At 44.8% G+C, this 16236-nt stretch overlaps 1 protein-coding gene across 3 annotated transcripts in view; it reads left to right on the top strand.

The window, feature by feature from the left end:
• The window catches only part of MTR (5-methyltetrahydrofolate-homocysteine methyltransferase), a 141275-nt gene that overhangs the window by 20250 nt on the left and 104789 nt on the right, over nt 1-16236 (top strand). For all 3 annotated transcript variants that reach the window (XM_068131796.2, XM_078766853.1, XM_068131797.2), the window contains exons 9-12: nt 170-270; nt 567-628; nt 2060-2127; nt 3785-3864. In XM_068131796.2, the coding sequence (XP_067987897.1) occupies nt 170-270; nt 567-628; nt 2060-2127; nt 3785-3864 (311 nt within the window). The remainder of the gene's footprint in view (nt 1-169; nt 271-566; nt 629-2059; nt 2128-3784; nt 3865-16236) is intronic.

The following is a 16236-nucleotide window of genomic DNA, read 5'->3' as shown; positions in this document are numbered from 1 at the left end:
GATTCCTTGATCATGGACTGACGTCTGTAGGCAGATAGACAGAGTGAAGCAATAGTTGGAGTCAGACATATAGGTGGTGCAGGTGATGAAGGTAAGGAAAGTCACCACCTGTACCGCTCCATGTCATGGCTCTGATGATTAAACCCGTTTGATTTGTCCGATTATACAGTGTGGGCCTAAACTGCGCACTTGGGGCTGTCGAGATGAGACCATTCATCGAGGCCATTGGGATAGCGACCAATGCATACGTCATCTGTTACCCCAATGCAGGTAAGGGTCAGGTGAGGCCTGTAACAGAGCATCGCTCTCTTTAAACTGAATTCACGTGTGTTGGTCGTTGTACCTTTTTTTAATCCATCCGTTCATTCTTGTCCGTTTTCCTCTTCTTTTTCCTCTGTTTGCATCTGACTGCTACGTCCACACCTCTTCTTGTCCCGCCTCTACCTCTCTTCATTCAGGTCACTGTGATTGGCTTGCTAACTGATACGTGCATACAAATTAAGTGTTACATTTTAATTTCTCTTTTGGTTGTTTTTTCTTTTATGATCATTATTACCCAATCACAGGTCTCCCTAACACATTTGGTGATTACGATGAAACGCCGGAGGTTACCGCTACTCACCTCAAGGTAAGCTGTCTCTCTTGGGCAACCTTTTCTTCTCGCACATCGTTCACAACATCACACTAAATCTCAATTACATTGTCATATTTAATTTACTCACTTTTGGTGCCATGTATTCTTTAGTTTGGGGAGGGGAGTGCTAAATGTGAGAGGGTAAGGAGGAGAGGGAGGTGGAGGTAGAGAGAGGAAGGGAGGGAGGAGGAGAGGGAGGTGGAGTTGGACATGGCGAGAGGAAGGGAGGGAGGAGGGGATGGAGGTGGAGGTGGACATGGAGAGAGGAAGGGAGGGAGGAGGAGAGGGAGGTGGAGGTAGAGAGAGGAAGGGAGAGGGAGGAGGTGGAGGTAGAGAGAGGAAGGGAGGGAGGAGGAGGTAGAGAGAGGAAGGGAGAGGGAGGAGGTGGAGGTAGAGAGAGGAAGGGAGGGAGGAGGAGAGTGAGGTGGAGTTGGACATGGAGAGAGGAAGGGAAGAAGGAGGGGAGGGAGGTGGAGGTAGAGAGAGGAAGGGAGGGAGGAGGGGATGGAGGTGGACGTCGACATGGAGAGAGGAAGGGAGGGAGGTGGAGGTAGAGAGAGGAAGGGAGGGAGGAGGAGAGGGAGGTGGAGTTGGAGATGGAGAGAGGAAGGGAGGAAGGAGGGGAGGGAGGTGGAGGTAGAGAGAGGAAGGGAGGGAGGTGGAGGTGGACATGGAGAGAGGAAGGGAGGAAGGAGGGGAGGGAGGTGGAGGTAGAGAGAGGAAGGGAGGGAGGAGGACAGGGAGGTGGAGTTCGACATGGAGAGAGGAAGGGAGGGAGGTGGAGTTGGACATGGAGAGAGGAAGGGATGGAGGAGGAGGAGAGGGAGTTAGAGGTGGAGAGAGGAAGGGAGGGAGGAGGTGAGAGAGATGTAGGTGGAGAGAGGAAGGGAGGGAGGAGGGGAGAGAGGTGTAGGTGGAGAGAGGAAGGGAGGGAGGAGGGGAGAGAGGAAGGGAGGGAGGTGGAGGTGGAGTAAGAGAGAGAGGAAGGGAGGAGGGAGGGAAGTGGATGTGGACAGTGGAAGGGAGGGAGCAGGAGAATGAGGTCATAAATAGATGATCTTTACCCACACCACACCACCCTGCATAACACCCCTTCCTGACGAGACACATTCCACCACCACTTCCATTAAGCCAAAGGAAGACCCATTTAGAATGTGCTGAACGTAGTTATGTGGTGGCACGTGCTTTCCCTACCACCTCCTTACATCCATGGTCCATTTGTCTCACTGTCTCTTAAACAATAATTGTTTACAATACCTTCTCCTTAAGACCACGTACTAACCTTTCGCCTTTCAAGTTCAAGTAAATGTTTTCGGAACAACAAATTGGAGGCATAACACCTGTTGTCGCAAATGGTGGAAAATGTAATCCAGTAGATTGTCATCCGTCCTCTCCATGAATCCCCCACCCTTCACCTCCTCCCAGGCTTTTGCTCAGGATGGACTGGTGAACATTGTTGGAGGATGTTGTGGAACGACTCCAGAACATATCAGGTGATTTCATGTCCGCACTAATGATCCCGAGTCCTCCGATCTGCACCAAAGATGGTGCTTTGCATCCCACACTTCATCTTTTCATACCTGCACATCCTTGTTGTCCCACGCTTTGCTAACGCGTACCTTTGCTCCATTTTATTGTCCTATAAGCTACAACTATACCTGCATATCCTTACGTGGCACGTACCGCCATTGCTACCTGTGTGTTGTCTTCAATTGTAGTAGACTTCACGATCAATGGAAAAGTGGAATCTGATTCGAGGAAGAATCTCGGTTTGTACCTTGGCAGGTGGTGCTAAAGGGAGTTTTATTCTGAGCTTTCTCTAAACCAGACTCGGTGACGTCATAGTTAGAGCGTCTGCCCTGAGTCTGGGAGGGCAGCGGTTTGAACTCGGGCCTAGTCAGACCAAATCTTTTTTTAATGGTACGAGCTGCTTCCTTGCTTGATGTTGACCACTTAGAAAGATCAAGCACGGACAAACAACCATAGGTTGGCAAACGTAGCGCAGACTTTATGGACTGAATGGCCTTCACCTGTGTTAAAGTTCCTCGTAAGGTAACTCGTCTATTATTATTATTGTTATCTTTGTCGATTAGCTCATGCAACTTTGCTATGACGAGCTGTATCCTTATTTTCATGAAACAAGTATATGACTTTACATTTGCTTACCTGGCCACGTGACCAGCCACTGAATGAATAAGGCATCGCTGAATGAATTACATCATGACGCGTTTGGATGTCGCGGCATTGGGGTGTTAATGGGGGAGGGCAGTGAATACACCTGAGTATGATTGCTGATACCTTTAAAAAAACTTGTAAGCTTGCTTTTAAGAGTGGTACTACTGAAGAGAACTATTGTCGTGACCACTAGGCCCAAACAGGTGGGATGGCAAGCCATGTGTTGCCTTAACGGTAAAGGTGGCTGCCCGGAGATCTTAGGGTCCTGCGTTGTAGCTCCTGCCGGGCCGTTGTAAATAACACCAGGTGGGTTGACTCAGCCTGTCATCCTTCCGAGGCCGGCACAATGGGTACCAGCTTACTGGTAACGGGGGCACTGCATCAGCGGCACCGCCACGCCTCCAGAAAATGATGCCACGGGCTGCATATGAAATACCAATCTTTGCTGCGATGGATAATCTATGGGGGAAGAAAAAGAAAAAGGATTCCTGGGAGGTCCTGCTCTCCGTGCAGGTGTAACCAACGTGCAGGTGTTGGCATTTGCAGGTTTGACATGCGTGTTCATGTACCCATGAAAAAAATGAAACAAAAAGGATCTCAAACATTCCCGGGACTTACCCGGATCCACCATAGTTGGATTTTATTGAAATCCGTTAATCCGTTCTCAAGTTATAACACGACAGACAGACAAACAGACAAACAAACACAGACAGACAGACAGACAGACAAACAGACAAACAAACAGATAGACAGACAAACAAACAGATACAGACAGATAGACAGACAGATAGACAAACAGATAGACAGACAGACAGACAGACAGACCCGGCTCCTTTTATAATATAGATTTGTGAACTTGGGCCTTTTTGCATGCCTTGTGTATAGACGGTGCATCGTGGAGCATGCTGTGCTTTGTCATTATTAACACGTTACCTGTAGTTACCTGTAGTAATGGAATCTTATTTGTACGGTCAGGGCAATAGCAAATGCCGTGAAGACGTGTTCACCACGAGTGCCAGGCCCAGTCCCCTTCGAAGATTACCTGCTGCTTTCAGGTGCTGCTCTTCTGCAAATGCAAAAACACACAGTAATACGTACAGGTACTGCTTGATGTGTGTTTACAAACATCCAAATACCAGACTATCGGTGATGCCAATTGTTTCACATATCGACTTCCCTATTGCACCTTTTCCATGCACCCAATGCAGGTCTCTCATGGTAATGTGGTTTTTAGAGCTGAAAAATTTCCCATAATACCTGCTGCTTAAATGTTGTGATCTTCCATGTGCAGCACAAATCTGTGGAGCAGCATCATTGGCTGAGGGTGTGGAGCAGCATCATTGGCTGAGGGTGTGGAGCAGCATCATTGGCTGAGGGTGTGGAGCAGCATCATTGGCTGAGGGTGTGGCTGTGCCGCCGATGCAGTCTCCCCTTTAGGATAGAGCAGGAAATTTGCGATTAGCTCGCCTACTCTTCGCGAAGGACACCTTGGGATCTTTAACATCCACGAACTAATGGCGACAGATGAGATGCCGGTTAACGTCCATCTTGCGGACGGCACACACATTGATGAATCAGCCTGACTGCGAAACACCAGGGTGACAGTTTATAGCTGGGCCGGGATTCGAACCCAGGATAGACAACTTACAGGTGAATGTGCAGACCTCCAGGCCATCCTGCCAGCCCAGTGTTGTAATTATAATCAATAACTGTTGTTCAAAAAAGAAAAGTCAACTTGCACATGTAAACAATTTTGATCTACAGTATCTATATGTCCAAGATATCTATGTATTTATATTTATAGGGCGAATTGCAGTTATTATAGGGAGAGTTTAATTGATTATAGGGAGAGTTCCTGCCACTGATGTTCCGATCGATCAGGACTGTGCCAAAGAAGGCACCGGCCATCATTACCTGATGACCGTCGCAAGGTTCGCAACCAAGCACTGAAGGCGAACGGGGAACCTGCTATGGCGCCCGAACCTGCTACTTATAAAGGGGCGCCCCACATCTGGCAAATAAAATACATTTACTTTTTCATGTATCTGTATCAATCAAATTGGCGCCGCTTTATATGAACTTTTCTAGAGCATTACTTGGTTCCTCCTCAGAACACAAGGGTAGTCCAGCACGCAAACGAGATTTTTTTTGAATGTCCCTTATTTTGTATTGTTTGGCATTTTCTACAAGTTATGGAATGTCCCATCTTTTCTATAGTTTGCCGCATGGCACATCCCATATAAAGGGGCCTTTTCTATGCCCGTAGCATTTTACCCAATAATATATATATGTATCTATCTACAGTCATGTGAAAAAGTAAGTACACCCCATGTAAAGTTTTGACTTTTTCAACATATTTCAACATACAGCTATTTGATCTTCATTTCAACAATATTGATAGATAAAGGTGATATAATATAACAAATATCATAAAACATTTGCATTTTGTAGTCCATTGTATAATTTAAATAAACATAAATGCAAATTTCGCATGTAAAAAAGTAAGTACACCCTTGGCTCCAATATGTGGTATTGCCCCCTTTGGCAGAAACAACCTCAAGGAGGCGTTTCTTATAACTGTCTACCAGTCTCTGACGTCGACTGGGAGAAATTTTTGCCCACTCCTCCGTGCAGAATTCTTTCAGCTGTGCAATGTTTGAGGGGATTCTTGCATGCACAGCTCGTTTCAAATCCCCCCACAACATCTCGATGGGATTTAGATCCGGGCTTTGACTTGGCCATTCCAGAACCCTCCATTTCTTTCTTTTCAGCCATTCCTTGGTGGATTTCCTGGTATGTTTAGTGGCATTGTCATGTGCAAGGTCCACCGTCGCTTGAGCTTCAACTTCTCCGACAGATGGCCTCACATTATCCTCAAGCATCCTCTGGTACAATGAAGAATTCATAGTGGATTCTATGATGGTGAGCTGCCCAGGCCCTGATGCAGCAAAGCTGCCCCAAACCATAATATTTCCACCACCATGCTTTACAGTTGGTATCAGGTTCTTGTGGTCAAATGCTGTCTTTGGTTTTCGCCAAACATGTCTTCTGGTACTGTGGCCAAATAGCTCTACCTTTGACTCATCTGTCCAGAGCACATTGTTCCAAAAGGGCTGATCTTTGCCCAGGGTGTTCATTGGCAAACTTTAGTCTTTCCCTGATGTTCTTTCTGGGCAGCAAAGGTTTCCTCCTGGCACACCTCCCACGTAGATCAAATTTGTGCAGCCTCTTTCTAATGGTAGACTCGTGCACTTTGATATCAACAGTGGCAAGAGCTACCTGTAGGTCCCGTGATGACATTCTGGGGTTCTTAGAGACTTCTTTCAGCATCTTGCGGTCTGCGCTCGGACTGAACTTGCTGGGGCGGCCTGGCCTGAACAAGTTGGCAGTTGTTTGGAATCTTCTCCACTTGTAGATGATCTTCCGGACAGTCAAATGATTGATTTCAATTTGTTTGGAGATCTTTTTAAATTCCTTCCCAGACTCGTAGGCATCCATAACCTTCTTTCTGAAGGCCTCAGAGAGCTCTTTTGATCTAGGCATGGTGATGCCGCAAACTTCAACAACAAAGAGCAAACCAAACTAAATGTCTGAGGTTTAAAGAAGACAGGTTCCTCCAAGATCCTCTCTAACGATGTTCTAATCATTTGCACCTGAGCTGGTGCACCTGATTCTAATTTTAGGTATTTGAAGTAGTGATAAATGTAGGGGTGTACTTACTTTTTTCACATGCGAAATTTGCATTCATGTTTATTTAAATTATACAATGGACTATAAAATGTAAATGTTTCATGATATTTGTTATATTATATCACCTTTATCTATCAATATTGTTGAAATGAAGATCAAATAGCTGTATGTTGAAATATGTTGAAAAAGTCAAAACTTTACATGGGGTGTACTTACTTTTTCACGTGACTGTATATATACTACTGGTCAAAAGTTTTTGAACACCTCAATTTTTCCAGTTTTTATTGAAATTTACGCAGTTTAATGTCTCAATGTTCTCTGAAAATGAAGCATAGAATAAATAAACAATTGGAGATAAAAAAAATAAATCATAGAATCATTTTGTTTAACAAAATTTAATTTAAAATTTTAACTCGGCAAAGTAGCCACCTTTTACAGATAAAACCACCGAACACACTCGTGGCATTCTTTCTGCAATGGAAATCAAATATTGTTCGGGAAGTTCTTCCCAACACTGTTGCAGAAGTTCCCACAAATGTGTTGCACTTGTAGGTTGCTTTGCTTTCACCCTTCTGTCCAGATCATCTCAAACCAGCTCGATGGGGGTTAAGTCTGGAGACTGTGCTGGCTATTCAATGATTTGAAGCCTACCGTCTTGTTCTTTTCCTCGAAGGTAGTTTTGACATAGCCTGGAGGTGTGTTTAGGGTCATTATCTTGCTGTAGGATGAGCCCCTGACCAACTAGGCGTATACCAGAGGGTATTGCATGGTGCTGCAAAATGCTGTGGTAGCCCTTTTGCTTCAGGGTGCCAGTCACTCTGTGCAAGTCGCCGACTCTGGATCCAGCAAAAGAGTCCCAGACCATCACGCTTCCTCCTCCATGTTTGACAGTTGGTGTCACACACTGAGGAACCATCCTTTCGCCGACTCGACGGCGTACAAAAACCCTGCGTGATGAACCAAAGATTTAAAATTTTGATTCATCCGTCCATAAGGCCCCAGTCACACCGGCCTGCGACCAGGTTACGACCTAGCTGCGACCGAAAAATGTTGGAATCGCGGGCAAATCGTAGAAAGAGCGTGCGACTGGTCGCAGAGGTCGTTGGTGATCGCCAGACCAAAATCTGTTGCAGCAAGGTCGATGGTCATGTTCAAAGCTTCTGACCTGCGATTCCCAATCGTAAGAGGTTGCAGACAGGTCTTATATGGTCGTACCACCAGTCGCACATGGACGCACCACCAGTCGTGCATGATCGCGGGTCAAGTAGTCGCACGATTGGTCATGCTACTGGTCCTGCCACCTGTCGTACGACCTCACGATCGGTAGTGCGACCAGTCACGACCTGTCCCGACTGGTTGCACGACCTTACGATTGGTGGTACCACCAGTCTTTAGCTCGCAGCTCGCAGTCCTTAGCTTGCCAAGGCTGTGCACGTTTACCTCAAGCACTACTACAACAACGTCGGCAGTGTCCCATGGCAGGATAACATGATATAGGAACTGTTGTGTGAATGCTGGAATTTTGATATTTTTTTTGAGATATGTGTATCATATATTATATGCTATGTGTATGATCTATTTTTGCATATCTATTTTGCAATGAACTTGTACAATAAACATGCTATTTCATGGTATGTCAGGAGAAAAAGTAATAATTAGTTGTCTTTATTGTGTGTGTATGGTCTGAGTAATAAATGACTGGTTTATATTACAATGGAAAAAATTCTTATTTTAAGTACAAATGAAATCAATACACGTATACACAAACAAAGTTCTTTGTCAAAGTACAATCTTTAACACAATAAAGTAATGTGCAGAACTAAGCTGCCAGGCCACAGCTCGCTTCTTGGGAGGCATAGCGAATTATAGTTTCAGTTGAATAGTTCGACGAAGTGTACTCCTTGAGTGGTGGGTGACTACTGATGCTGACGCTGCAACTGGCTGCGATTGGCTGCGATCGATCGTGCGAGTGGTCGCACGTCGCCACGATTGATCGTATGATCGGTTGCTGATCGCCACCACTAGTCGCACGATTACCTACGATTGATCTTGCGATCGATCTTCTCCAATCGTTGGTGATCGCACGACCACGCGTACCACCAATCGTACGATGACCTGCCACCAGTCTTAAGAGCAATCGCAGTATGCGATCGCAAATGGAGATCATAGCAAACATTGCCGATTGGTCGTACCTCGGCCAAATTGCCACCAATCGCACGATCCAGAAAACGTACGATCCAGTGTGACTGAGGCTTAAGACCTTCTTCCAGTTTTCAGTAGTCCACTGGTGGTGCTTCATGGCCCAGGCAAGCCTCTTTTTCTTATTTTGCCATCTTAGCAATGGCTTTCTTACTGCCACTCGACCTGTCAAACCTGCAGCTCGAAGTCTTCTCTTCACAGTGGAAACTGAGACTTCCTTACTTCGACCAGTGTTAAGCTGTGCTTGAAGCTGTTGTCCTGTGAGCCGCCTATCACGCAAGCTGTTGACTCTCAGAAACTTGTCTTCTGATTCTGTTGTGACTTTGGGTCTGCCAGACCTCTTCCTGTCTGAGTTTCCTCCAGTTTCCAAGTGCCTTTTGATGGTGTAGGAAACTGTACTCACTGACACCTTGGCTTTCTTTGCAATTTCTCTAAAGGAAAGACCTACACTTTTAAGGGTTATAATGGTCTGTCTGTCTTCCTTTGTTAATTGCCTTTTTCTCACCATTATGACAGCAATATACTACTTCCTGCAGTGCAATATTGTCCAAATAATGCTTCAGAAGGTGTAATAACGGTCTGTTTCAATACTGCTTTTATACAGACAGGGGGTTTGTAATCGAGTAATCAGCAGAGGGACACCTGTAGGAATTGTTTGCATCAACTTTCAAGGCTTCATTTACTTACATTGCTGCAGAACAGCTGTAAGTTGTTAACCCATTACTTGTTCCCTGAAGAAGGCCTTTTTTTACAATATAACTGTGCAATTTACATTATTTCCCCGTTTTTGCGAACCTAAACTTTTTTTTTAACCTCGAGCAGTTTGCTTCCCTTTGTACCATTTCAGGTTATTCACTGGACAATAAACTACGTAAATTTCAATAAAAACTGGAAAAATTAATGCATTCTAAAACTTTTGACTGGTAGTGTGTGTGTATGTATGTATGTATGTATATATATATATATGTATGTATATATATATATATATATATATATATATATATATATATATATATATATATATTTCTATATATATATATATATATATATATATATATTTCTATATATATATATATATATATATATATATATATATATATATATATTTCTATATATATATATATATATATTTCTATATTTCTATATATATATATATATATATATATATATACAGTGGAACCTCGACTTATGAGTGCCCCAACTTACGAGTTTTTCGAGATACGAGCCGTCACTCTGGCAGTTTATTGCTTTGAGATGCGAGCCGAGATCCGAGTTACGAGCTTTCGCCACCCGGTCACGTGGTTATCTTGCCGTGCACGTACAGTATCTCTGTCGTAGTATAGCGCTGCATTTTAGTTTTCGCATTTCGGTTATTTTGAGTTTACGCCGCCAGGTGGGCTCCGGTCACGTGGTTATCTTGACGTGCACGTACAGTATCTCTGTCGTATAGCGCTAATGATATATAACGCCGCCGATAATGATATGATAATTTATGATAATCTATGCAGCACGACGTGGTCCTCACGTCACACAAGGCGCCTTTGCCGGCGCAAAACGGCTCTCTCAGGGTCAAACTCGGTATCGTTTTGAGCGCACGGTTCAGACCTTCAAGAAAAAGTTTATTTTGTAAAAATCGAGCCACGCGTTCAAAAGATATGACCGATTTTGTTCGCCGGCACGTCGGCGCTCGAATCGAATCGAGTTAAAACGAACACTGCCGTTGTCGGGTCCGTCTGAGACAACCACCGGGCCTAGAACGCTGGGACCGGTCTCGTTGGATAGGCCTGGATCAGATCTCGAAACGCTGGAAGCTGCACCTCTCTGTGATAATCTTGTGGACCATGACAAGAGATCGTGCGACACGTGGTTATCATGCCGTGCAAGTACAGTATCTCTGCCGTCAACTTGTTCAGAGTGCCGGCGATAGCTCGCCTTCTCTTTGTGGAAAACACGGTGAGATCCTTAACATCCAACAACTAATGGGACGCAAACGGGGCGCCCAGTTTAGCGGTACACACATTGATGAATCACCCTGCCTGTGATTCACCCATGACAGGTTATAGCTGGGTCGGGATTCAAACCCAGGCTGGACAGTTTAGACTTTAGAGTCAAGTGTGCGTACCTCCAGTCCAGGCCATCCTGCCAACTTGTATGCTGCATACAGGTGAAATATAAAGCGCGAGATATTTTTATATATACTGTATATTTAAAAAAAAATTGGTGTGTTTTTTGGCGGGCTGGAACGGATTAATAGCATTTCAATGGGGAAATTTAATTTGAGATACGAGCAATTTGAGTTACGAGCTCGGTCACGGAACGGATTAAACTCGTAAGTCAAGGTTCCACTGTACTGTATATATATATTTCTATATATATATATATATATATATATATATTTCTATATATATTTCTATATATATAAAATAAAGTTTTGGTTTGTTTGTTTGTTTGTCTGCACGCGCTAATCTGAACGGTGAAAGATAGAAGGAAACCTCTGACACAAAAAATGTCGGGACGGGCCCCAGGAAGGTTATAGGCTAGGTGGCAAGGCCGCCTCGGCTGGGCTGGGCCCATTTCGCAATTAAAATCTGAGCTGAATTATAGTAGTCAATCTTCTACGGCCGCGAGTAAAAGCTGAATTAAGTGAATTGTAGTTGTAAATTCATTCAAAAAGAACCCGGGCAACGCCGGTGCTTTCAGCTAGTATATATATAAAAGAAAGTTTTTGTTTGTTTGTCTGCACGCGCTAATCTCCTGAACAGTGAATGATAGGAGGAAACCTCCAAAACTAAAAATGTCGGGACGGGCCCCGGGAAGGTTATAGGCTAGGTGGTGAGGCCGGTTGAGGCCCCCTTGGCTGGACTGGGCCCATTTCGCAATTAAAAGCTGAGTTGAATAATTATTGTAGTCAATCTTCTATGGCCACGAGTAAAAGCTGAATTATAGTGGTAAATTCATTCAAAAAGAACAAAAAATGTCGGGACAGGCCTCCTGAAGGTTATAGGCTAGGTGGTGAGGCCGGTCGAGGCTCACCTCAGCCAGGCTGGGCCCATTTCGCAATTAAAAGCTGAGCTGAATTATTGTAGTCAATCTTCTATGGCTGCGAGTAAAAGCTGAATTGTAGTAGTAAATTCATTCAAAAAGAACCCGGGCAACACCGGGTGCATTCGGCTAGTATCTATATATATAAAACACAGTTTGTGTGTGTGTGTGTGTGTGTGTGTGTGTGTGTGTGTGTGTGTAATGTTACCGATAGACTCCTAAACGGAGAGGCTCATGTACTTGATATTTGGCACAGACATGGCCATTGAGCCTGGGAAGAACATGGCCGACCTAAAAATTTATTTCATAATATTTTTTTACCATATTTTTACCTCAGCGCATTTCAGCAAGGAATATTATGCACGGAATCTGACCGGTGGCAGAGCAGCGCGCTGATTCGCTCAGAGCGATCACGTGATGTTCCTTGCCGCCATTAACTCAGTTACGCGTTCGCACGTATTTCAGAGCGAAAAGCGATTGCGTTTTTTCACATTTCAGCGAGGAACATTGCCATTCACACCACATAGGTTTTTTTTCTTTCATCTTTAGATCCATATATTTTTTCAGCGAGGAATATTATGCACAGAATCTGAATCGGTGGCAGAGCAGCGCGCTCATTCGCTCATTCGCGCTCATTGATGACGATCACGATCACGTGATGACGCGATCACGTGATGTTCCTTGCCGCCATAAACTCACAGCAAGTAGCAGAGATTTTAGCATGATTAGCATTTAGCATGATTTAGCATGATTTAGCATAGATAGTAGCATGTTTCACATAGATTTTTTTTCAGCGAGGAATATTATACACGGATTCTGACCGGTGGCAGAGCAGCGCGCTGATTCGCTCAGCGATCACGTGATGTTCCATCCCCGCCGCCAGTGGCTTCACTTTTCACGGAGTATGAGCGTTCTATATATTTTCAATTCAGTGCGCCCGACTCACTCACGTACTTGATTTGTGGCATAGACATGGCCATTGGGCCTTCACGGTGTAATTTGTGCGAGGCTTTTGTCCGAGTGAGCTTGAGTCGAGAGGGCGAATGTACGGGTTGGGAATGTACGGGTCTCCCTTCCCCCACCCGGCAACGCCGGTACTGGAGGGCGTCACAGGATCGGCGAGTCTCCAAAACCCGCTTCGTGCTGTTGCGAAGATTCAGGACGATGTCGCGATTGTTGTGCTGCTCTCCGACCATGAGAACTGCAACGTCATTGTTGACTGGCCCTCCCCTTCCCTCGCCCTTCCCCCTCCGTCCTCCCCTCCCCCTCCCTTCCCCCTCCACCCTACCCCCTCCCCTTCTCCCCTCCCCTCCCCCTCCCTTTTCCCCCTCTCCCTCCCCCTCCCCCTCTCCCCCTCCACCTCCCCCTCCCCCTCCCCCCTCCCACTCCTCTCCTCTCCCACTCCTCTCCTCTCCCATCCCTCCCCCTCCCCCTCCCCCCCTCCCCTCCCCCCTCCCCCCATCCCCCTCCCCCCTCCCTCCTCTTCTCCCTCACATTTATACACGGAATGCCGGGTACTTCTCCCCCCTCTTCTCCCCTCCCCCCCTCTCCTCCCCTCCCCCCCCCCCCCCCCGTTCCCCTCCCCTCCTTTTCCCCCTCCCCTCCCCTCCCCCGCCCGGCAATGCCGGGTACTTCTGCTAGTATATATATATATATCGAAACGTCGAGAAGTTGTTTGTTTGCTCATTAAAGGTTGCAGAACTAAAAATGGATTTATTTGATTTTAATCCCAACCGCAAGTCATTATTTTATTTATATATATATATATATATATATATATATATATATATATATATATATATATATATATATATATATAATATATATATTATATATACAGACTTGGCATTTAATATGGAATATTATTTTTGTGGGGGTGAACCTACTTTTCAAGATGACTTAGAACCAAAAGTTCATTGGAATTATGTTGAAATTATTCTAGATTTTGTTAATGTGACCTTTAAAAGAAACAAAAACCACATTTGACATTTCGAAGCAAATAAATTGATCCTTGAAAGTGATGTAAACTGATATCGAACTCAATTCACGGACAGTTCCGTGTCAAACTTCTGTACGTTTTCCAGAAGTATCTCTTTATTTTGCACATTAGCCAAAAAAATTTCAACAAAAACAAAAGCTAAATTATGACTGGGATTACGGACAGTAAAATTACAGTTCAGTACTTCGTGTAACCCCCACGATCATTCAGGAGAGCACATACACGTCGAGGCATGCTCTTCACGAGATTTGCCAAGGTTTGGACAGGAATCGCTTGCAATGCAGTGACAATAGTCTGCTGCAATTCACGCACAGAGGCAGGCTGCTGGTCCAAGTGGTCGATTTGATGCGTTAATTCTGCCCACAAGTTCTCTATCGGATTCATATCCGGGGACATGGCAGGCCACTCCATATGCTCTACACCACGGTCAGCAAGAAAGTGTTGGATCATGCGAGCACGATGAGGCCGTGCATTGTCATCTTGGAAGACAAAGTTTCCTCGAAAGGCTGCACGAGCAAATGGAAGCAATGTTTCTTCCAGAATGACCCTGTACTTGAACTGGTTCAGGTTTCCATTCAGAACAACCAGGTCAGTTTTTCCCCCTGCATGAAAAGCATCCCAAACGGTCACCCCACCACCTCCAGCTTGGACTCTTGGCACTATACAATCTTCGTTGTGGGCTTCATGCACTTGGCTGCGCACTCGGACGCGGCCATCTTGACGATAGACCAGAAATCTAGAATCGTCACTGAAGGTCACGTGATTCCAGTGTCCTGGCTGCCATTGACGGTGCTCTCTGGCCCACTGCAATCGGCACTGGCTGTGTTGTCTGGTCAGGCGTGGCTTTCTCAGGGGATGCCTGGCACGATAGCCTGCTTGAACCAGTCGTTGGTTGACTAGCCTTCTGGATACAGGCACATTTGTCAATTGCTGCCACTCAGCCATAAGCCGATTAGCTGACTTGGTACTGCCATTGCAGACTAACCGGTGCAGCTGGCGATCATCTCTCCTTGTGGTTCTGCGTGGACGTCCTGGCCTCGGTATTGGAGTAGGGACACCCCTCTGAGCATTTCGTTTCAGGATCTTTGACACCTGACCTTGAGTGATGCCATACTTCCGAGCAATAGCACGCTGTTTCATGCCAGAATTTCGTAAAGCCACGACTCCATGACAAACAGCATTGTCAAGTTGATGGACCATCTCCAGCGGAAGCGGCAATAACTTTTGTAGACGTGCAGCAGTTGTTTTCCACTAATACAGAACGCAACAACCCTTATATACCCGATTGTGAAGCCAATCGTCAAATGTACCTGTCCATACATTTTGTCACGCCACCTGTGATATAATCCTGTTATTGACTTCTTGCTGCGAAAGACAATCAGTGACATGGTTCTTTCAACAAAGACATCACCGAAGGGTAAAAGAAACTCACCAGATTGATATACTGAGTTCAGAAAGTAAACCCAAGTCAAGAAAAAAAAAATATTCCATATTAAATGCCAAGTCTGTATATATATATATATATATATATGTATATATATATATATATATATATATATATATATATATATATATATATATATATATATATATATATATATATATATATATATATATATATATATACACATACATGTACATTGTACACATATACGCACACACAACTTTGAACTCTTATAGCACCTTCTTTCAGCAACACGGTACTTCTTCTTGTCTTCCCAGAGAAATGGATCTTTACTCTGCAGGTATGGACCACTTGCTTGGCCATGTCATTCCCCTGACCTGTCCTCATTGGACTTCATTTTATGGGGCTGTATAAAGTACTGTTTATTCATTAAAACCACATTCTTTGGAGGGACTTAAAGCTCGAATCACGAATGCAATTCCTGAAATTATTCAGCAGTAACTGGAGAATGTTTTCAACAAGCTGGAAAATCGGATTGAAAGATGGCGGATATGTTTTAGCTTACATTTGAACTGTGTTGAGTAAAAACTTTCATGCATCATTTATAGTTTGTTTCTGCCATGTGTCCATCAAACGTTGTAAAAGTTGCACAAGGCCTTTATGAACCATTTATAGACCATTTATACTTGATGGACCATCTTTACGGACATCCTATATATTGTTACAGACACGACTTTGATGTTAAGGTGGGCCGAGCGGAATGGCCGCCGTGTCCGCACAAATTACCCGATTGTACTCGAACGTCGACGAAGCCGCGCTACGCTGGCTCAATAGGAAAGAGAAGACACCCGGCTGGGTTATAATGACACAATACGACACCAATGTTTCAGTTCTCAAGACCTCCGGAGGAGATTATATTCGTACGGAAAGGTCAGATTACAGGGGCTAGAGTTATAATCACAGAAAGACAGGCACTTAGACACACTCTTATATTAACCCCGGACAGACGACGGACAAACGGGACAAGGCTGACTCACACGGGGGTTGATGAAAAGGTCAGCGGGTATCGATGGCTCAAGGTGCACTCTTGGC

Source organism: Myxine glutinosa, chromosome 12 (genome assembly GCF_964187855.1).
Source record: "Myxine glutinosa chromosome 12, kmMyxGlut1.1, whole genome shotgun sequence".
Taxonomy (NCBI): Eukaryota; Metazoa; Chordata; class Myxini; order Myxiniformes; family Myxinidae; genus Myxine; species Myxine glutinosa.
This window is presented reverse-complemented; position numbering and strand designations above follow the sequence as displayed.